This window comes from Apodemus sylvaticus, chromosome 4 (genome assembly GCF_947179515.1).
Source record: "Apodemus sylvaticus chromosome 4, mApoSyl1.1, whole genome shotgun sequence".
NCBI classification, from domain to species: domain Eukaryota; kingdom Metazoa; phylum Chordata; class Mammalia; order Rodentia; family Muridae; genus Apodemus; species Apodemus sylvaticus.
Genome location: NC_067475.1, coordinates 112200027 through 112223116, shown reverse-complemented (window position 1 = coordinate 112223116; position 23090 = coordinate 112200027). Strand labels below are relative to the sequence as shown.

The window sequence follows — 23090 nt, the reverse complement described above, 5'->3', positions numbered from 1 at the left end:
CTTTTGATCTATAATACCTAAAATATTTTAATATAACTACTTCAGATGAACTTTTCTGTCTGTTTCATTTATGGTTAATATGTTAGACATTCCAACACACAATAGATCCTGGATAATCAAAGCAAACTTAGAGAAAAAGAATAATGTTCATATCTATATAAAGTTTTAACACAGAGTCACAGTAAGAAAAACAGCATGATTTTTCTCACAAAAGCTTAGTCCAACTACTAAAATCCACATGAACGTTACTTAGCCAATGAAAACAGATTTATCCTATGACCCAGCTATACCACTCCTGGGTATTTTCCCACAGAACTCTAAGTCAGCACATCACAGAGAAGCATTAAGATTATCAGTGTTCTTTGCAGATCTGGCCATAATAGCTAAGTTATGAAACCAATGCAGGTTTCCTACAAAAGGATACTAGATAAGAAAATGTGACACACATGCATAATGGAATCCTTTATTTAGCCATAGAAAAGAAGGAAAATGTATCATTAGCAGGAAAGTGATGTAACTACAGATAATCATATTAATAAATTGAGCCAGTTTCATAAAAAAAACAAAATAGTATGTTTCTTCTCATTTGTAATTTTTGCATTTTATATAGATTAAGGAAGTCATCATTGTATGTGTGATGCAGAAGTAGAAGCAGAGGTGGCAGTGTATGCACCATATTGACAGCGACACAGCTGAGCACAAAAACATAGCCTTAGCTACCTACAACACTGCGAATTTTAATTTTGCAATTTTTTCCCAGGATGACCATATGGTTCTTACATGTGAACTCTATAGGTGACAATGATGTAACACAGTGAAATGAATAAAAGGAGGAAACCCCTCTTAGGAGTACAGGGCTACGGTTGCAAAAGAAATGAGAATGAGAAGTACATGCTTCACCATACAATATGCTCTGTGTTCATGTGCAGCATAATGCCATGTGTAATGAATAGCTGTCACACACTATATGTTCTGTACTGTTACCCAGCTCTCCTGTACGCAGTTACTTTGCTTGCTACCAAGAGCCTGGGGTGAAGTACGTGAATGTTCCTGTCAGAACATGGCTGGGTCTCGTTTACATGTTTTCTTTCTTTATATTGTCAAAATTTCTAGTAAAAACCTGTTAATATCAAAGAGTTTTGAGGATACAAACTGTTGAGTAATAGATGTACTTTGTATTTTGAATTGAGACAATTCAATTTTACTCATGAATTTACAATCTCCATTTTAAAAGGCTCAGATGTATAGCAACTTTCATAACTCAGTATGATACTTGCTCATTCCTTGCCCAAAATTAGAGATATTTCTCATATAAATGTCAGACTTTGATGTAGGTACTCCACATCCTCTATTAGGACACTACTTGGAGGGGAATTCAGTGACTTAGGATTTACTCATTTTTATCACTGTTTTATGTATATATATATATATATATATATATATATATATATATATATATATATACCAAGAAAAGAACCAAATGATAAATTTCTACTTTGCAAAGCTGTTCAACACAATGCTGGCTCCATTCTTAGAGGAAGAACTACTTAAAACTTAGATCTCGTTCTTTCCCTTATATGCTACGAGGAAGCTCCTATTAATTCTTAAATTACAATAGTGATAGTGGATTTATACTTTACATGATTTACCAACTTCTCAGCTTCATTTACATTTTTTGTTACTGTATTTAATCTCATTTAATTAGTGCTTAAGGAAAGTTACTTTACAGTATGGCAAGATGGTTCAGCACTGAAGAGCGTTTGTTATGGGATCCTGGTTTCAGGTCCCAGAACTGAAATAGCAGCTTAGAAACATCTGCAATGCCATTTCCAAGGGATTCAATGCTCTCTTTGGGCCTCCTTGGGCACCAGGCACAGACATGGTATACACATGTACATGCAGAGAGAGAGGAGACAGGAGGAGAAAGGAGGGAGATTTTAAAAAGGAAAAGTTAACTTAAATATTTTATGATCATGGCAAAGAAAGACAGAAGGTTACATACATATAAGCCAAAAATATTAAGATTCCCATGCAAAGTTAATACATGGCAGATCAAGAATTCAAAGGAAAAAGGGGGATTTGCAGGTAAGTGACTGAAACTAGGAAAATAATCAACTGGAGTGAAGTGCTCCAGACAAAGAAAGACAAATATAGTATGCATTTGGTTTTATATGGATATTAGCTGTTAAGTCAATGTCAATCAAGCTACAATTTGTAGAACTATAAAGGTTAGGTATAGAGTAAGGGGCTAGGAGGGGACAGATAGATCTTGTCAGGAAAGAGAAATACAATGTAGAGTTATGGGTGCATAGGGGTTGGGCTGGAACAGGAGGATCTGTGGGGTTGGAGGATGGGAGATGAGGAAGGGATTATGTGAAGAGGCAGCTAAAAGTAAAGGCCACTTGAGGGGTAGTATGAAAATCTAAAGCTTCCTAAAATAAATATATACATGAAGCTGATTCACAAAAAATCACCAAGTAATGGGGGAGACAGAGTCCCAGCTGCCATCTCTTGTCACCAAATGAAGCTTCTGGTACCAGAATTGGTTTACATCTAATTGAGTTGTTAGGCAATGGGATCCTATGGAAATTCCCATACAACACAGGCTGTTGCCAAAATTTTAGGTTGTTCTTCCTCAAACTAACATCAAGGCCCATTGCTAAAGCCAACAACCACATAACTCATTGAACATGGAGAAGGTAAATTGCTTCATACATACAGCTTTCACCCCCATGTTCTACCATCATCATGAGTACTAGAAGGCACTCTGTATACTACAGAAAGATAAATGTAAATGCAACCCTATCTACAAAAGCATGGATCAACAATGGTGTCCTGCCTGAACAATATGCTGGGGCAATTGTGTCACAAAGCCTATGAGTGTAACCATCCAATATCTGATCTTAAAGCCTCCTCTATTATACAGAATCCATCATGCCTAACACTGCCTGGGTGACTGAGAACCTGAGAATAAATAGACCAGAGACTAGGGGAAAACCAAATATAATCTTCTTCTTCAAAAAAGTAGCAATAAAATGACTCCTACTGACATTCTGCTATACTCATACATCAGGGCCTTGCTCAGTCACCATCAGAGAAATTCCCTCCTACAGAGAATGGAAAGAAATACAGAGATCTATAGCCAGACGTTATTCAGAGTGTGAGAGACCTTAAAACGCTTGGTCCTAAATAGCCTATCTCCATCAAATCCCTCCTCTCAAAGAATACCAGCCCCAGAAGAAAAAGCCCCAGAAGGATGGAGGAGACCAAGAAAACAAGGGCCTCTCAACCAGCATGATCCAAGCTCCAATGAACTCAAAGAGCCTGAGGCAGCACGAACAACGCCTAAACACCAGATTCTTTGTGCTTCTCTTATGGCTTCCAATTTAGTGGTTTGATGTGATTCCTGAGTATGGAAGCAAGTGGTTCTCTGATTTTTATGCCTTCTCTTAGTCTCTTTTACCTGTTTATCTTCTTCAAATCTGATATTAATTTTTGTTTTATTTCATTTTATTATTATCTCTTAGAAAGCTGTTTTCTAATGTGAGAAATGGAGTGGATCCAAAAAAGGGGGAGGTGGAGAGGAACTGGAAGAATAGAGGGACAGGAAGCAGTATTCAGGATATAATATGTGAGAAAAGAATTTATTTTAAATAAAAGGGAGGTAAAAGGGTGTGGTTTAAGGGGAAAATGGCTATACTAAAACCAGTTCACACCTAGGCCTAGTGAAACAAATAAAACTAAATGGATACCAGACAGCAACATGTAATGTCACTGTGACATAGAACAGAAAGACAGTTTTACGTATTTTTGGTTATTAAAATCACTGGGAACACAAAGATCTTTTAAAAGAGTAATTTTGTTATTTCTATGTCTAAAGTAAAGTAATAAAACGAATATGAATATAAAAAGGTTTTAAAAGAATATTTTAATATTTAGAGTTACTCTTCTATAACAAATTTCCCATTGATTTAAACATTAAACTTTTAAAAAGTAGCAACACTTTAAATTATGGCATGTGCTCCTCAAACATTATCAACTTTGATTTGTTTGATTGTTCCTTTGTTGTCTTTTGAGACAGGGTTTCTCTGTGTAGCCCTGGCTGTACAGGAACTCACTCTGTAGACCAGGCTGGCCTTGACCTCAGAGATCCGCCTGCCTCTGCCTTCTGAGCTCAGGGATTAAAGGCGCGTGCCACCACTGCCAGGCTCAACTTGGATTATACTATATAATATTGTCTCAACTCCAAATAGTCTGAAATTGTACAACTCCAAATGTGATTTAAGTAATCTACCTATACTCACCAAGTGTATTCATTAGGAAACTAATTCATAAGAGTTAATGCTATATCTTGCTAAAATGAATCTATTTCAAAGCAAAATAGAAATCGGAATAATATAACAAGTCACTGTCAGTGGTTTTGTGACATAAGCCCCCTTATTACCTCACTCATACCCATTGCAAGGGACAATTAAATGCAAATGCATAAAATGCGTTACCTCAGCTGGACACAGCATTTCACATTGTCTTTCTCTAAATCTCTAACCCAGAGCATCCCTTTCAACAAGTGATTTTAAGATTCATTTATTTGTGTATTTTATGTGTATGAGTGCTCTCCCTGCATGTATACCTGAACACCAGAAGAGGGCATCAGATACCACTATAGGTGCTTGTGAGCCACTATCTGCTAAGAATTGAGCACAGAACCTTTGAAAAAACACTCAGTGCTCTTAACAGTTGAGCCCTGAACAAGTCATTTTGTATGATCATAATACAATTCACTTATTTCAAAATCTGAGATTTTGAATACCACTTTAATAAGCAATGTACTCAGAAATTTTTTTCAGAACTGATAACTAAAGGCATGTCTTAAATATTAGAACACCTTTCTTAAAAATGGTCATGAAAAAATAATAATTAAAAACAGAAGAGTAGATGAAAAAGAACATCACATTAAGTTTCAAAATGTTGGGATGATATTACCCACACTGAACAAAGATTCTCACTAAATACAAAAGTGTGAAAGCAGATTATACAGTAAGACCTTTGCAGAGAACTTATAATAATGTGGTCATTCCTACCTTATAACCAGGTCCTAATTGATGAACTGCAAATATCTGTGCTGGGTTAAGAGCTTCACTGAACACATACACAGCCCCAAGCTGGCCACAGAACACCCTATTGGCAATCAGCCGTTTCTGAAGATCCAAGAAAGCACTTGTCATAGCTCTATTTTTAAAAGTCACAAAAAATAAGTTATTATTTTGTAATGACAGAATATTTAAAAATGCATTTCTTCATTAACAAAAATATTAAAGATACTAACAATAGTGAAAAAACGTTACGTAAGGTTTTTTCAGATGTTTCAATAATAAAAGTAAATAAACAACTTTTAGAAAAATAAAATCAGTTAAATACAAATCAAATACACAAACATCCATTACATCCTCAGACTTGATGACTTTTTCAAATTATAGCAATAGTGAAAAAGATTTAGTAATTGTTTATAATTGAATTTTATAATTCAGAAACAAATTAAAATTTATTTACTGAAGCAAAACTAATTTTAAATTGCTAATAATTCACAACTAATCAAATTTAGATTGGTTAAAGTAAATCAAAAGAATGACTTTGCCAAATCCATAGGAATAAATTTTTTAAATTCTACTTCATTTCTCAACATGGGTGAATATGACACCCTCATTTTCTGCACTAAATACACAATGAGGAAGGAAATCAGTTTGTTCTCTGTAGGGATTATATAGAAGCAAAAACAATGATTAAAGCTCTCGAGAATATCATTCACCTAAAGGATCTCCCATCTAGAAAGCCAGGCACACCTTCATCCTTTCAACATCAGCCACTGAAGTCAAAGACAGTAGATACTGCCCACTATCCTCTCTTGTCATCACAGGATATCCTACACTTTAATTTGAATAAGCACACTAATATTCATCCATCAATCTAGACAGAGTCACAGAGAAATCAATCACTACACAGATCTGTCAAATATGAGAACTCATTTGTGCTTCATATAATAGCAAAAAATAATAATAATGTGAATGGAAGAGAAAAATAAGAACTTATCTTTAAACATGTAAGTGTAATTTAAATTGTGGAAACTAAAAATAATTTTTACATAAAGAATGTGAACAAGACCAGGTTTCTCTGTTTCTTGAAATATTATCACACAGAATTTTAAATCTTTCCTTTTTTTTTTGTTTTTTTTTTTTTTTTGTTTTTTTTTTGTTTTTTAATACTGTCTTTTCAGCTACTGTCAGTCAACAAAACTATAGAGGCTTCCTTCCTTCGTATGTTAATAACAGACTGTATTTTCCTGCAATATCAAGAACAGATAGGAGGCAGAATTTCATTTCTGTGTTCTCATTTGCCTTTGAGTCTATTGGGCAGTAAAGCAAGCTTGTCCTATAAAGGCACAGGCAGGAACTTTCTAGAGTTCTGTGTGCTCCATGCAGCTTTTGTGCATATTTGTATTTGATTTGCTTTGTTGTTGTTGTGTCTTTTAAAAAATGTTCTTAGTGAAAATCCAAGACTCTTAGCTTTCAGGTCATGCAAAAACAAGGTAAAGTCAACTTGGCTGGGTTAGGGCAGCTTGTTACACACAGATCTACAAAAAGACTGGAGACAATGTAAAATGTCCTATTCATTTAAAAGAAAACAGAAAAATAGAATATGTTATAACTTCTGCAATGAAAGAGATTAAATTAAAGAAGTTGCAGACAAATTTTATAAGTAGATTTAGTTGTTTGTTTTTCTTAAGCCAGTCATAATTATCATACGCAGGTATGCTGGAAGGACAATCTATCACTGACCCTAGTGCTTTAGGCACTACAAAACACATTTTGCTTTGGCCCTAATATAACAGGAGGAAGGAAAGGGAAAACCCAAACGAAAAAATGCAAGCATTCTTTAGATTTCAACCCTATGTCTTCTCTATCAGGAATCCAGTGTCACCTGCTCCAGCACAGAATCACAAAGTAAAGAAAGTATCTCATTTACGATGACAGGGCATCCTGTTTATGATCTGCCTTCTGTTTTCTTTAATGTCATGAAATTATCAGCACTACAGCCAGATTGAGGTTATTTTGCTTTTCTTTTGATTTTTAGACATGGTTTCTCTGTGTAGCTCTGACTGTCCTGAATCTCACTTTGTAGACAAGACAGGTATTGAACTCAGAGATCCACCTGTCCCTGCCTCCCTGATTGCTGAGATTAAAAGTGTATACCACCATATCCAGATTGAGATTTTTACAATATAATCTTGGGAGGCTTTTTATCCTGGGTCAGATGGCAAGCCCAGACCTGTGTTTGCATATGAGGTGCTTACATGACCTGACCTCAGTGTATCACATAACCACATTCTATTTTAACTTTATACAGATCATTAAATCATGGGTCTGAAACAGTCTGCAAAATATATTTAGTAATTAAATATAAACTACATAAATATAAATTAACTTAAGAATTATATGTAAACTAATAAAACCTTAAACAAAATTTTGGATGTTTCTACTAAATGGCCATTATTTATATTACAGTGAGAGTCTATAAAATATATTTTAAAATTTTGAACTTACATCATTTGTGTTAACATGCCAAGCCATGTCACCATAGGATACCAGCTGTCCATTAACATAACAACGGATCTCACTGTTCCTCCATCGATTGTAGATGTGGACAATGCTGATCATGTACCACTGCAATGCAACAACTAAGATGTCAAAGGTCATGTGCAATTACTACTGTCTAAATAAAGTCAAAGCCTTTGTACTTCCCTACAAGAGATCTCAAGTACTTTACACCTCATGCGCCTTCTACCCATTTCTTAGGTCGCAGTGAAAGAACAGGCCAAGGAACACCCATCCCCCAACACTGATACAGAGAAGTAACAGCAACTGCTTATGAGCTGCTTACGAACACAACATTTGAAAGCAACCATAAAAAAATCACTATGAGTGAATAAACGTCATATCAAACTTTCAGGACTAATGGTAAATACTGAATGAACAAGAGGAAAAGAATGTTGCAATGCAATTTTTTACATTCATGTATTCATATACACTTTTTGGATTTACTAGATAAGTTAATCTAAGGTTAGATTTATTTTTCTGTCTCTTGGAACCATCAAAATGTAATAGATGTAAGTGAGCTTTCACCATTTCAGAGAATCCCAAAGTTTCACTTGATATTTTTAAGTTAAGGCAATAACTGAAGAGTGCATATGCATACTGATAATATACTGAGTATACTGAGTGCCCTACACTCAGTTTGAGATCCAAATATTGATGTATAATAAAACTGGACAACAAGAAATGAGAACACTACATACACTGATACTAAAATTTTCTGAGGTATATATTACAAGTTAAAGAAAATAAATGAGAAATAAGAAACAATCACAACATAATATTTACAGAAACATCACTATGAACTGAACATTTTCTATAAATGAGGTAAATTACTAATAGTTACATTCATTTTTACAGGGTCAGACATCTCTTAAGTAGTTCAGCTAGCCAAACAAAAGCTTTAGTGTTACATATCTTTTTAGGAAAGGCCAGTAACCAATTTACTGAGGTCAAGTTTTCCTTAATTGAAGCATAATAGCAAGTTAACTACGATAGTTCCTGGAAAATTAAAGAAAAAAATCTAAATGTTATTTTTCTATAATAATAAAGAGGAAGGTAAAATCACTATAATTTTCATTTTCAAAGTTCATTAATATCTTCTCAGAAAAAAAAATGTTTTAAACCTGTTTCATTCTCTGGGCCATACTCTTACAAGACCTTCTGCAATTACTATATTTAAAATGCAAAAAAGATAAGAATGTATTTTCATAAGCAAATAGGAAAAAATAAATAATATGAGAACAAACAGATCACACTGCTTGCTTTTATGTGACTACATGTTAAGAACCACTGATCTATATTGATGAAACTTGTGTCTTTAGAAACCAAAAGACTTTATTTATTTGTTAAACTTTATTTTGTGTTGTGATTGTTTTGCCTGCATAAGTGTCAGATCCCATGGTACTAAAGTTAAAGACAGGAGTAAGTAGCTATAGAGGTACTGGGCATTAAACCCAGGTCCTCTGGAAGAATAGTCAGTGCTCTTAGTCTCTGAGCCATCTCCCCAGCCCCTGTTTAAGTCATATTTTTATGTAGCTACTCAAAATATTGGCAGTCTACTAAAATCAATACTGTGACAGGCATCTGAGAAAATAAAAAATTAAATCCATCACAGATTTTAGTCTCAACAATCACTAAGTAGACATATAAATGAATAATGAAGATATGAATAAAGTAATTATAAAAAGAGGCAATAGTTTTATCTGAAGATAATATCTATCAACGGGGATGGGTAGGAGTACAACTTGCCTACCACACATGTGTCTCTTTGGTTAGATCCCCAATGACAGAAGCAGAAAGGGAAGCAGGGTTGGCGGAGGAAGAGAAGGAAGGAACAATAACAGAAGACTTCACAGAAATGTTCTGATAGGTTGTGCTCCCAAGACTTAAAGGTCATTCATTCATTAAGAAACCACATGAATACATTTTTAATTTATTTTATGGTTACTAGAAAACAAATCATTAGCTTAAGCAAATGCATATCTTCAGGAAGATAAGTCTAGCATTAGTGTATATAACAGTTTAGAAATGAAACAAAACATTCAAGACAAAGAGAAAACAATATGAAGATGTTAAACAGCAAGTAATGATATTTTAGAAGAAAATAGATATAGTCCAGAGATATAATACATAGGACTAGAAAATTAAACAAAAAGCAGATGAATAACATGCCCCAATGATTAAAGATGGCAGATCTCTAAACCAGAGAGAACTTGAGTATTTGTGTGAATGTGGACCTGGAGAGAGAAAGCTCAGTAGTTTAGATTCTGAGATCTCACAGTTGTAGAAAAGCCAAGGAACACAGCACTGATGAGTAACAGTAGGAGAAATCATGAAACTGAACAAAAATCCTCCAATAAGAGTACATGGCAAGAAATGAGATCTTCCTGTGCTGTCCACTGTCGCATTCCTCGTTCCTATAGGCCTCCTGGCTGTACTTCCAGGAAGAAAGCCACAAACTAGACCAGACTGAGAGAATGAACTTGTGTGACAAAAATAACACAAGGTGTCAAAAGACATTACACAGAAGTCAGACAGGAAGATAAGAAGAAGCTACAGGAAGAGAACGGCTCTGCAAGTCAGGAGAAAGGTGAAGAACATTCAGAAGTCACGCTGCACAGCCCTGGGAATGGTGGACAGCTACTGGCATGGTTTCCAAGGAAAGCATCTACTCCTCCCTACCTTGCGAGGCTGGAAATCATACTTCACACAGTGCTGGAAACCTTTTCCTTTAGACTTCAGTGATGTGACTATCAAACAGTTGCCAACAAAATGAGCAGAGTAGCCAACTCCTTTGCTAGTACGAAAACTGCATTAATACAAGAATACAAAAACTCTGGTTAAAAGAAATATACCAACATCTACAAAAACTTGATATATTAAACTTAATTCTCTGTATAATCATAGTTAACACACTGGTCAAATAGAAACTAAAACATTAAGATTTACAATAACAAAAAAATAAAAGTAAGGAATTTAACTCAAGAAACAGTAGGCTATGAAAATTCTTTATATTAAATGCAAAATACAATGAACATTACACAAATTAGTGATCAAAATGTCTACTAAGCATACTGCATGTGAAGGAAGATCTCCACTTCACCCATTCAAAATTCATTTCACCACAGTTCATGTTGTCAATAACAACTTGGCCTCTAAGTTTACAATGCTTATATTACCAAAAAGAGCTGATTTTTATAATAATGTGATTGATCAAATAAGTATATATATTTTATCTAAATAAGAACATGCTTACTAAACAATCTTATATAGTTATAATGTTTTATATGACTATTGTTATTTTTACCCCTGTGTGAATTATACTTAGAGAAATAAAGGCGAAGTACACAAACTCTAGACTTATCATTCCTTCTTATAAGTGGAAAAAATAAAAATGTGAATACACTAACACAGAATTATTAGTAAATAAATAAATATTAGCTACATGAGCATTATGGTACAGTGTATAATTTCAAAATTCAAATACATAATGACCAAAGTACTATACTTTAGCATATTACTTACCAATACAGATAAGGTTTATCCTTATCAACATTAATGTTATTTAATGGATCCATGCGAAACCAAGTGTTGAGAGTGAAGCCATTCTGATAAGGCCACTTGGCAATGGGAGGCAATGCAATTGCCTACAAGACAATGCAAAAGGTAAATTAGCAGTTACATAAAATACAAAGTCACTGGTCAAATCTCCCTCTCCCTAAAAAGAAATCAACTACAGAAATAACTCTTACTGCATTCAACGAATTCCTACAGGCTGTTTTTTGAAACCTGGTGTGGGCTAAGAATCATTTCTACTTTGCTCAGCAAGCTGCAGACTGTTCTCCAACCCTCCCCCAATTCCCACAATATAGACACATGAACATGCTAGTTCAGAATTTTCTGATTCTAAGGCCTTATGCCGGTTTCTAGTAAGACTTCATTTTCTTAATGGAGCTTGAATAGTTATAGCTAAGACAACCTGCCCTGGAAAGTGTCCTTGGAGTCAGGAACAGGGTCTACATCACTCTGAAGCCAAGCTTAATGAGTAAACAGGGCATAGTGATACACATCCCCAATCCCAGCACCAGGAGAGCTGAGGCAGGAAGACTGTGAGGGAGAGGCCAGCCAGGGCTACATACCAAGACTGTATGTATACTCCAACCCCTCCCCAACAACAGCAGCCAAAGAACCATAACATATACCATATGGTTTTATTGTTTTATTCCTAGGGCAATCTAGAAATGACAAACTAATGAAACACCAAATAAAATAGAGATAGATAAGTATAAATACATGTATTTAAAGCTTACCGCAGCACTGCACCCAGGGAAATTGAAAAATGTATCAGGACCATGTCTTTGTGGCATCTGATTAAGAACTGATAATAATTTTACTGCATGCCTTGGCTGAAAAAAAATAATCAAAGAAATAGTCATACAAAGGTATTAGCAATAATAGCAAGTATGACCATTTTTGTAAGGAATAGTCAAGATAAAAACCCTTTATTGAATAATATTTGGGTCATGACAACTATATGATACCATATTATAATCAATGTACCTTTTGGTAACCGGTAAGAAAATTACATTTAAATGATTTACTAAATGGATTAAGAAGGAAAAAAATTATCATTACCAATTCAAATCTATGGCTCTCAAGTGACAATCCCTTGAAGATTAAGTACTAATGGACTGGCATTGAAGGCCTCTGCCTCTGACCACAGCTTACCCAGATTCCACTTTCTCCTCGAAGCATGCTGAACAAAAGCTTCAGCTCCTTGACAGTGATGCTGTAGCTCGCCAGAACTCCCAGCATATCCACTAGAAGATCTACAGGGGAGAGGACAGTTACTCTCTGCTCCAGGCAGGAATCCACTTGTCAAGCACTATATTTTTTAAAGGTTTTGAAAGTTACTAAATGTTACGTCTACTTACAAATCTAATATATCTCAGTGTCTTCATTAATGCCTATTCTGATTTATAATGCAAACATAGAGTTCATTACATGTAGAAAAATGGAGGGAAAATATCCAAAGGTTCCCAGACAGCAATGCACACTGTTTATTTTCAAATGAAACATCATAGTTAACAAATAAAACATAATAGTGAAACATTTAGTTCTTGAGTAATTTACAATTCTGAGCATTTATGGTGCCTATAATGGGATGCTATTCTAAGTACTACTATCAGAAACCCTCAAAATCAGACTATGAGTTTTTAAATACTATCATCTCCTTTTAAAATTGGTTAAACTATGGACCACATAACTTAGTCACATTGCCCCAAAAAGCACTCACAGCAAATAGCGTAGTCAGTATTCTAACCTGTGCTGCAAGAATGGTTCCAGAACTCTTACTGCCACTCACTCATCTAAAAATGGGTCTAATTTAAACATTTAAATATTGAACAGAGCTACTAATGGTTGTTATGCTAATGTGAATATTTTATGAATATCTAGTACACATAACTCACCAATGAGAAAAAAAATAATCTGTCTGATAACTTTCTCTACATATTAGGATTAATATTACTCTCAATATTCTTTGTAACAATTTAAACAACTAAATATCTATATATCTTTTCATATTCTAAACAAATTAAACAACTAAATATTTATGTATCTTTTCAGATTCTAAAGTGCTTATATCATATGCAACTTAATATAGATACAGGAACATACTCACAAATATGTATGTATGTATATGTGTGTATGTAGATATTAAAACCCATCACCAGTTATTATAAGAGGATAAATTAGACAGAAATAAAAAACTATCACCTTATCAGCAATTAATGAGAGTAGTTTTGGAAGACAGAAATGATTCATTTTTGTTGTAAAATTAATATTATTAAATACCACTAATTATTGACTAAAATATGAAAAATTAAATTATCTTTTTCAAAATTTGAATATGGTTATCATAAGCAACAAGCAATTCATTATATTTTACTTATTACCCTAATGAGTAAGCAAACTCAATGGTTAAAATTTTAACAAATGTGTATGACATTTTTGTGAGAATTTTAAATGAAACAAAATGCCTCATTATTAAAATAATAAAAATCTTAGTGCATAAAATCAAGCTGCTTCTTAATTGAAATTTTTATATTAAAATATAAAATCTTAAAAGCCAGAATCTTTTAGTTGAAATTATTATCACTGAAGATTTCTTGAATATTTACATAAAAATATTTTGTAAAAAAAATCAACTTTGTATTTACAATGATAAAAATAATTGGGACAAAATTTGTATCAAGTTATTCTTAAACTTTTCAAGTACATAAACTCCAAATTATAATTTGTAGATGACCCATAACCAAGCAGTTCAATTTAATTTTATTATCGTAGATAATTTTTCAAAAAGAAATTTAAAGAGGAAAAAACTACTAATGCTATACCATTTTTAATCAATATATTACAAATATTTAACCACATTTTAGTGATAAAATGATTAATTTTAGAGTACCTCTATGTATTTAACACATTACAACACTCAAAGATGGGATTTAATAGTATGCTGGTACTCATTCAACCTTTCAGTTAAGTATTCAGATTTTAATTTCTCTATTATAAGTAGTTAAGCAGCATTTTTTTTTCAGGACACTCATTCTCTTTTCTCATATCCTCAGCTATAAGGTCCTTTGGGAAAGAAGTGCTACTGAGAAGAAAAGATAAGAGAATTAAAGAACTTCACATATGACAGAAAACACTTGGCATGCCCTCACTGATGTCTTCTCTCAGGAACTACAATAAACTACTATGCATATGCTGGGCACTCCTCAAAAACTATTCTGTAAAGAAGTACTTTATTTTAGAAAAACAAACAAACAACACACAAAAAACAAGTCTTACCCAGCTAATAGGATCATATGATATCCTACACAATATATACTACCATATTGATACACAAACAAATAATCAACATTGAAGTTAATGCAAGTTTAATCACATTTTTACTCATGTTAGTTATTATTCATCCAAAACCATGCTCAATACAAATACAAGCCACTTTGGAAGCAACCAGACACGATCTCAAAAGTAGTAAAGAAACATAATTTTAAAAATTTAATTTAAAATTAAAATCTATTCTTGTTAATCCCACTGTTTATTTACTTCTTTTTTGATATTTTACTCTGAAAATTTAAAAATTAAAGTTTTTATATGAAATCATTAAAAAATTCTCTAGGTTCTGACTATTTGTAAAAAGTACATAAAATATTACACAGTCAAATTAGCACTTTGATAATTGTGGAAATATTTTTATGTCAGAATACATTTAGACTACACATTTATTTGTAAAAAAGAAAAAAACAAACTTTAAACTGCACCTATATTCTAGAAATGACTGCTGTTCTGGAATCGTAAGACAAAACATTTCTACTGAAACATATCTAACCACAGAGTTGGTGGTTAGATAAGAGTTGGTGCCAGGAGATAAGAGTTGGCACTACAAATCAAAGATTAAAAGATTATTTCAAATAATATATAATGAGCAAAAAATAACACTTTATACACGTTTTACATTCTATTTCACAATATTTTGGATTAGACTGGCTCCCAGAGGCCCACATACTTGAATATTTGGCCTCTAGTTGGTGAAACAGATAAGGAGGCATGGACTGGCTGGTGAAGGTGTGTCAGTTGGGGCAAATTTGAGGTATCAAAGGGAAGAGGCCAAGAGTGTACCTCTCTCTGCCTCTGAACTTGAAAATACAGACAACAGCTCTCAGTTGTTCCTGCTGTATCCTTGTGCTCTCCCATCATGGACTCTAAGTCCAATTAAACACATTTTTTCCATAACTGGCCTTGGATGTAGTGTCTTATCTCAACAATAAAAGCTCTGAGACTAAGTATATGAAGGCCAAAAAATATGAAGGCATAAAGAGGAACTTTGAAAAAAAAATCTGCTAATTCTTTAGGATCCGGGTCCTGCAGATTGGGAGGCTTGGTGTTGGAAGAACTTGGTAAATGGCTCTGAACTACATATTGTAATGTTTTAAATGTGTTGTAGTTCAGTTGTCTGTAACATAAAAGTTAGTTTGTTTTTCTGACAATTTTCTATTATACCTACTCCATAGTACTAAAGATTTTCGAAAACTTTGAAGGTAGATCTAGTAATTATGTTTGCACAGCACAATTTTGTTTTCTCTTCTCTAACATATTTAAATTAACATAAAAATATTTGTTAAATATTCTTATTTATTTATTTAAATCCAGGCAATTTCTATGAATCTGTTTTCACGTAAAATATAAAGAAGCCCATGAAACCTTGTACACATCTAAAGTCCTTTTTTATCAGGCCATGCATACCTGCTATCATGTCATCTACAGCACTCATTTTCAGCAGCACTTGCTCAATCAGCCCCACTTCTGTGCTGGTCTGTAAATTCCGAACACTTTTTCGAAGGATGGCTGTAAACATGCTCCATATCTCTGCTTGGCATGTTACATCACAGTGCTCCAAAAGCTCTGTCATGCATGTGATGCTCTCAGCATCCTGGATGATAAAGTTCATCTCCAAATCAAATTCCCCACCAACCAGCTGAAAGTAAAGAGGAAAACAGAAGTGAGCAGGGCCAACACCGGAGGCCACTCCCAACCAACCTAAAGTACCATACAATCAAGGGTCAAGGAAGCACAGACAGGGATCATTCTCTAAGTCATTTGCATAAAGCAAATTCTGGTCAAAGTTTAAGAGTTACAGATAAAAGGAATGAAAGAGGTCTAATTTTTCCAAAGGTAAAGGGAAAATAGTAAATTCAAGTCTAGAGAATCACTCAGACCATCAAATAATTGTAGGGGTGGGAAGGATAATCAGGACAAATCCCCTTTTAAAAAGATCAGAAGAGTTACAGAATCTAAGGATAAATACTAAGACAAAATTCACTTTCATTTCTATCGTACTGAACTTATGGGGGGAGGGATATAATAAAGAGGAGCTTAGTTCAATTTCCACATGGAAAATGAAGAAATGTGAAACTGATGACAGAACAACTTACAGTAAGTGTTTAAACATTAAAAATAATGATTCATACAGAGAAATATGTAAGGTCTTATAATCTTCTAAACCATAAAATTGAAAAGGGGAGAAGTAGATTTACTGTCAACATTATGACTTGTGGCAAATAACTCAAAAGTTACCACTGTTTCCATCAACATGCTATTCTGAAAACCATTACCAGCCCCACTAAATGCAGAGTAATAAGTGAGCACACAGAGAATAAAATATTATGACATGTTTATCCTCTGTTGATCAAATCACATGAATTATTATTGTGGTGTATAAATAAGAATAGCCCCCACAGGCTCATATATTTGAATGCTTGGGGAGTAGTACTACTTGAAAGGATTAGAAGATGAGGTCTTGTTGGAGAAAGTATGTCACTGGAGGTGGCCTTTGAGGTTTCAAATGCCTGCTGCCTTGACTGACCACAATGGGAGAGTAATTAACTAATGGGAGGAAAAAAGCCCAAACCAGGCCCAGTAGGTCTGCCTTCCTGCTGCCTGTGGATCTAGATGTAGAACTTTCAATTTACTTCTCCAGCCCCATGTCTCCTTGCATGCTGTCCTGCTCCCTACCATGATGACAACAGACTAAACTTGTAAGTGTAAGTCAGCCCCACCTAAACATTTCCATTTTAAGAATTGCTGTCATCATGGTGTCTCTTCATAGCAATAAAACACTAAGACAATTATATTAAGCTAGAAACATTATTCTTATTGTACAATAATAAAATGGATATCCTATAAGTCTACAGAATGAAAGATTTAGGAAAAATACTTGCTTTAAAAAAAAAAAACTTGAAATATTTGAAAATACTCCACAAAACGCCAAGGATCTGCCTGCTCCCAGGACCTGAGCACATAGGTAGTTCGTCTGCCAGCCATCCAGTCATGCAGCCTGTGTCCTACTTGAGGATCAACAGAGGGAGTGACTCTCCTGCACCATCTTCACTCCATAACAGAGCAGTCAGGGAGCAACTGGTTCACTGAGACAACCCAAGTATAACATTGCTTGAGGCAAGACTCAGCAGGGCTCCAAAGGAACAAAAGGAAAGCAGCATATCAGCATTCTGTGCCAGAGAAAACCAAGTCATCCAGTATCACAGAAATAGCCTTCAAGATCCACAGGAGGTTGAAGCACCAGCCAGTGACAATAAGACCTTCTAACACCAGTGAGAACAAGATGGCTAAAGGCAAACGTAGGAACATTATTAACAGAAACCAAGGTATTATGGCAGCATCTGAACCCAATTCTCCAACAACAGCAAGTCCTGGATACCCCAACACACCAGAAAAACAAGAGATGTCTTTAAAATCACTGGTCATGATGCTGTTAGAGGAACACATAAATGACATAAATAAATCTCTTAAAGAAATTCAGGAGAAAAATGATCAAAAGCTAGAAGCCCTTACAAGGGAAACACAAAAAATCACTTAAAGGAATTCAGGAGAATATGGGTCATAAGTTAGTAGCCAATAATAAGGAAATGCAAATATCATTTAAAGAAATACAGGAGGACTTTAATCAACAGGCAGAAGTCATGAAAGAGGAAACACAAAATCTCTCAAAGATTTACAGGAAAACACAAACAAGCAAGTGAATGAACTGAGCAAAAACATCCAGGATCTAAAAACAGAAGTAGAAACAACTAAGAAATCACAAAGGAAGACAATTTTGGAGATAGAAAACCTTGGGAAGAAATCAGGGGCCATAGATGCAAATATCAACAACACAATACAAGAGATAGAAGAAAGAATCTCAGATGTCAAGGATACCATAGAAACCATGGACTCAACAGTCAAAGAAAATGCAAAATGCAAAAAGCTTGTAACCCAAAACATCCAGGAAATCCAGGACACAATGAGAAAACCAAACCTAAGGATTATATGCATTGATGAGAATGAAGATTTACAACTTAAAGGGCCAGCAAATATCTTCAATAAAATTATGGAAGCAAACTTCCCTAACCTAAAGAGAGAGATGCCCATTAATATACAAGAAGCCTACAGATCTCCAAACAGACTGGAACAGAACAGAAATATCTCCCGTCATAATAAACAAAACCCCAAATGTACTAAACAAAGAAAGAATACTTAGGGCAATAAGAGAAAAAGGGCAAGTAACATATAAAGGAAGACCTATCAGAATTAAACCAAATTTCTCACCAGAGACCAAGAAAGCTAGAAGATCCTGGGCGGAGCTCATGCAGATTCTAAGAGAACAGAAATGCCAGTTGAGACTACTATACCGAGCGAAACTCTCAATTACTATAGATGGAGAAACCAAGATATTCCATGACAAAACCAAATTTACACAATATCTTTCTATAAACCCAGCCCTACAAAGGATAATAGGGAGGAAACACCATTACAACGAGGGAAACTATACCCTGGAAAAAGCAGGATATTAAGCTTCTTTCACCAAACCCAAAGAAGATAACCACACACATATAAAATTAAATTCAAAAATGATAGGAAGCAATAACCACTACTCCTTAAAATCTCTTAACATCACTGAACTCAATTCCCCAATAAAAAGACATAGACTAACAGACTGGTTACATAAACAGGACCCTACATTTTGCTGCATACAGGAAACACACCTCAGTGTCAAAGACAAAAACTACCTTAGAGTAAAAGGCTGGAAGACAATTCCACAAGCAGATGGTCCCAGGAAACAAGCCGGAGTTCCCATTCTAATTTCAGATAAAATTGACTTTCAACCTAATGTCATTAAAAGAGACATGGAAGGTCTCTTACTTGCTGGTCAAAGGAAAAATCCAACAAGAAGAACTCTCAATCCTGAACATCTATGCCCCAAATACAAGGGCGCCCTCATTCATAAAAGAAACTTTACTAAAGCTCAAAGCATACATTGCACCTAAAAGAATATACCTTTTCCTCAGCACCTCATGGTACCTTCTCCAAAATAGATCATATAGTTGGTCACAAGACTGACCTCAACAAATATAAGAAGACTGAAATAATCCCATGCCTCCTATCAGATCACTATGAAGTAAAAGTGGTCTTTAATAACGGTAAAAACAACAGAGAGTCCACATACACATGGAAACTGAACAATACTCAATGATATCTTGGTCAAGGAAGAAATAAAGAAAGAAATCAAAGATTTCTTAGAATTTAATGAAAATGAAGGCACAACATACACAAATCTATGGGACACAATGAAAGCAGTGCTAAGAGGAAAACTCATAGCTTTGAGTGCCTCCAAAAAGAAATTAGAGTGAGCATACACTTGAAGATTAACGGAACAACTGAAAGCCCTGGAACAAGAAGAAGCTAATTCACCCAGGAGGAGAAGAAGACAGGAAATCATCAAACTCAGGGCTGAAATCAATCAAGTAGAAACCAAGAGAACCATACAAAGAATCAACAAAACCGAAAGCTGGTTCTTTGAAAAAATCAACAAGATAGATAAACCCTTAGCCAGACTAACCAAAGGGCACAGAGAAAGTAACCAAATTAACAAAATTAGAAATGAAAATGGAGATATTACAACAGAAACCGAGGAAATTCAAAAAAATCATCAGATCCTACTACAAAAACCTGTACTCAACACAACTGGAGAATCTGGAGGAAATGGACATTTTCTTAGACAGATACCAATTACCAAAATTAAACCAGGATCAAATAGAACATCTAAACAGACCCATAACCCCTAAAGAAATAGGAGGGGTCATAGATAGGCTTCCGACCAAAAAAAGCACAGGACCAGATGGTTTCAGTGCAGAATTCTATCAGACCTTCAAAGAAGACTTAACACCAATACTCTTCAAACTATTCCACCAATTAGAAACAGAAGGAACACTACCCAACTCCTTCTTCGAAGCCACTATTAAGCTGATACCAAAATCACACAAAGATCCAAATAAGAAAGAGAACTTCAGGCCAATATCCCTTATGAATATCGATGGAAAAATACACAATAAAGTTCATGCCCACCGAATCCAAGAACACATCAAAACGATCATCCACCATGATCAAGTAGGCTTCATGCCAGGATTGCAGGGATGGTTCAATATAGGAAACCCATAAATGCTATCCACTACATAAACAAACTCAAAGAAAAAACCCATATGATCATTTCATTAGATGCTGAAAAATCATTTGACAAAATTCAGCATCCTTTCATGCTAAAAGTCTTGGAAAGGACAGGAATTCAAGGGCCATATCTAAACATAGTAAAAGCAATATACAGCAAACAGGTAGCCAACATCAAACTAAATGGAGAGAAACTTGAAGCAATCCCACTAAAATCAGGGACTAGACAAGGCTACCCTCTCTCTCCATATCTTTTCAATATAGTACTTGAAGTTCTAGCTAGAGCAATTAGACAACATAAGGAAGTCAAAGGGATACAAATTGGAAAGGAAGAAGTCAAACTATCACTATTTGCAGATGATATGATAGTATACTTAAGTGACCCTGAAAACTCTACTAGAGAACTCCTACAGCTGATAAACAACTTCAGCAAAGTGGCTGGCTACAAAATCAACGCAAGCAAATCAGTAGCCTTTATATATTCAAAGGATAAGCAGACTGAGAAAGAAATTAGGGAAATGACTCCCTTCACAATAGCTACAAACAGCATAAAGTATCTTGGGGTGACTCTAACCAAGCAAGTGAAAGACCTATATGACAAGAACTTCAGATCTCTGAAGAAGGAAATCGAAGAAGATCTCTGAAAACGGAAAAATCTTCCATGCTCATCGATTGGCAGGATTAATATAGTTAAAATGGCCATCTTGCCAAAGAAAATCTACAGATTCAATGTTATCCCCATAAAAATCCCAACCCAGTTCTTCATAGAGCTAGAAAGAGCAATTCTCAAATTCATCTGGAATAACAAAAAACCCAGGATAGCTAAAACTATCCTCAACAGTAAAAGAACTTCTGGGGGAATCAGTATCCCAGACCTCAAACATTACTACAGAGCAATAGTGATAAAAACTGCATGGTATTGGTAAAATGTCAGGCAAGTGGATCAATGGAATAGGATTGCAGACCCAGAAATGAACCCACACACCTATGGTCACTTGATCTTCGACAAAGGAGCTGAAAGCATCCAGTGGAAAAAAGATTGCCTTTTCAACAAATGGTGCTGTTCAATTGGAGGTCAGCATGCAGAAGAATGCAAATCGATCCATTCTTATCTCCTTGTACTAAGCACAGCTCCAAGTGGACCAAGGACCTACACATAAAACCTGACACACTGAAATTAATAGAAAAGAAACTGCGGAAGACCATTGAGGACATGGGCACAGGGGAAAAGTTCCTGAACAGAACACCAATAGTTTACACTCTAAGATCAAGAATTGATAAATGGAACCTCATTAACACTACAAAGTTTCTTTAAGGCAAAGGACACCATCAAAAGGACAAAATGTCAGCCAACAGATTAGGAAAGGATATTCACCAACCCTAAACCCGACAGAGGGCTAATATCTAATATATACAAAGAACTCAAGAAGAACCAAATAACCCTATTAAAAAGAGAGGTACAGAGCTAAACAAAGAATTTTCACATGAAGAACTTCGGAGAGCTAAGAAACACCTTAATAAATGTTCAACATCATTAATCATTAGGGAAATGCAAATCAACACAACCCTGAGATTTCACCTCACACCAGTCAGAATGGCTAAGTTCAAAAACTCAGGAGACAGCAGGTGTTGGGGAGGATGTGGAGAAAGAGGAACACTCCTCCACTGCTGGTGGGATTGCAAGATGGTGCACCCACTTTGGAAATCAGTCTGGCGGTTCCTCAGAAAACTGGGCATGACACTTCCTGAGGACCCTGTTATACCACTCCTGGGCATATATCCAGAGGATTCTTCAGCATGCAATAAGGAAACATGCTCCACTATGTTCATAGCAGCCCTATTTGTAGTAGCCAAAAGCTGGAAAGAACCCAGGTGTCCTTGAACAGAGGAATGGATACAAAAAAATGTGGTATATTTACACAATGGAGTACTATTCAACCATTAGAAACAATGAATTCATGAAATTCTTAGACAAATGGATGGAGCTGGAGAACATCATACTAAGTGAGATAACCCAGTCTCAAAAGATCAATCATGATATGTACTCACTGATAAGTGGATAGTAGCCTAGAAACTTTGAATATCCAAGACATAATCCACATTTTAAATGATGTCCAAGGAGAACAGAGGAGTGGCCCCTGGTTCTGGAAAGACTCAGTGCAGCAGTATAGGGGAATACCAGAACAGGGAAGGGGGAAGAGGTAGATGGGGGAACAGGAATAGGGAAGAGGGCTTATGGGAATTGCGGGGAACCAGAAAAGGGAAAATCATTTGAAATGTAAATAAAGAATATATCGAATAAAAAAAAGACAATACTCATTCACTTGTTCATTCAGTAAACAGTTTTGTGATAACTATTTTTAGAAGTATTATATA

General features: G+C 35.0%; 1 protein-coding gene across 1 annotated transcript in view; it reads right to left on the bottom strand.

Moving 5' to 3' along the window:
• Nbea (neurobeachin) overlaps positions 1-23090 on the bottom strand; it is a 583161-nt gene that overhangs the window by 463054 nt on the left and 97017 nt on the right. The window contains 8 exon segments of the mRNA XM_052180490.1: positions 5082-5186; positions 5188-5229; positions 7599-7718; positions 10332-10458; positions 11175-11296; positions 11960-12055; positions 12378-12478; positions 15960-16191. Coding sequence (XP_052036450.1) covers positions 5082-5186; positions 5188-5229; positions 7599-7718; positions 10332-10458; positions 11175-11296; positions 11960-12055; positions 12378-12478; positions 15960-16191 — 945 coding nt within the window.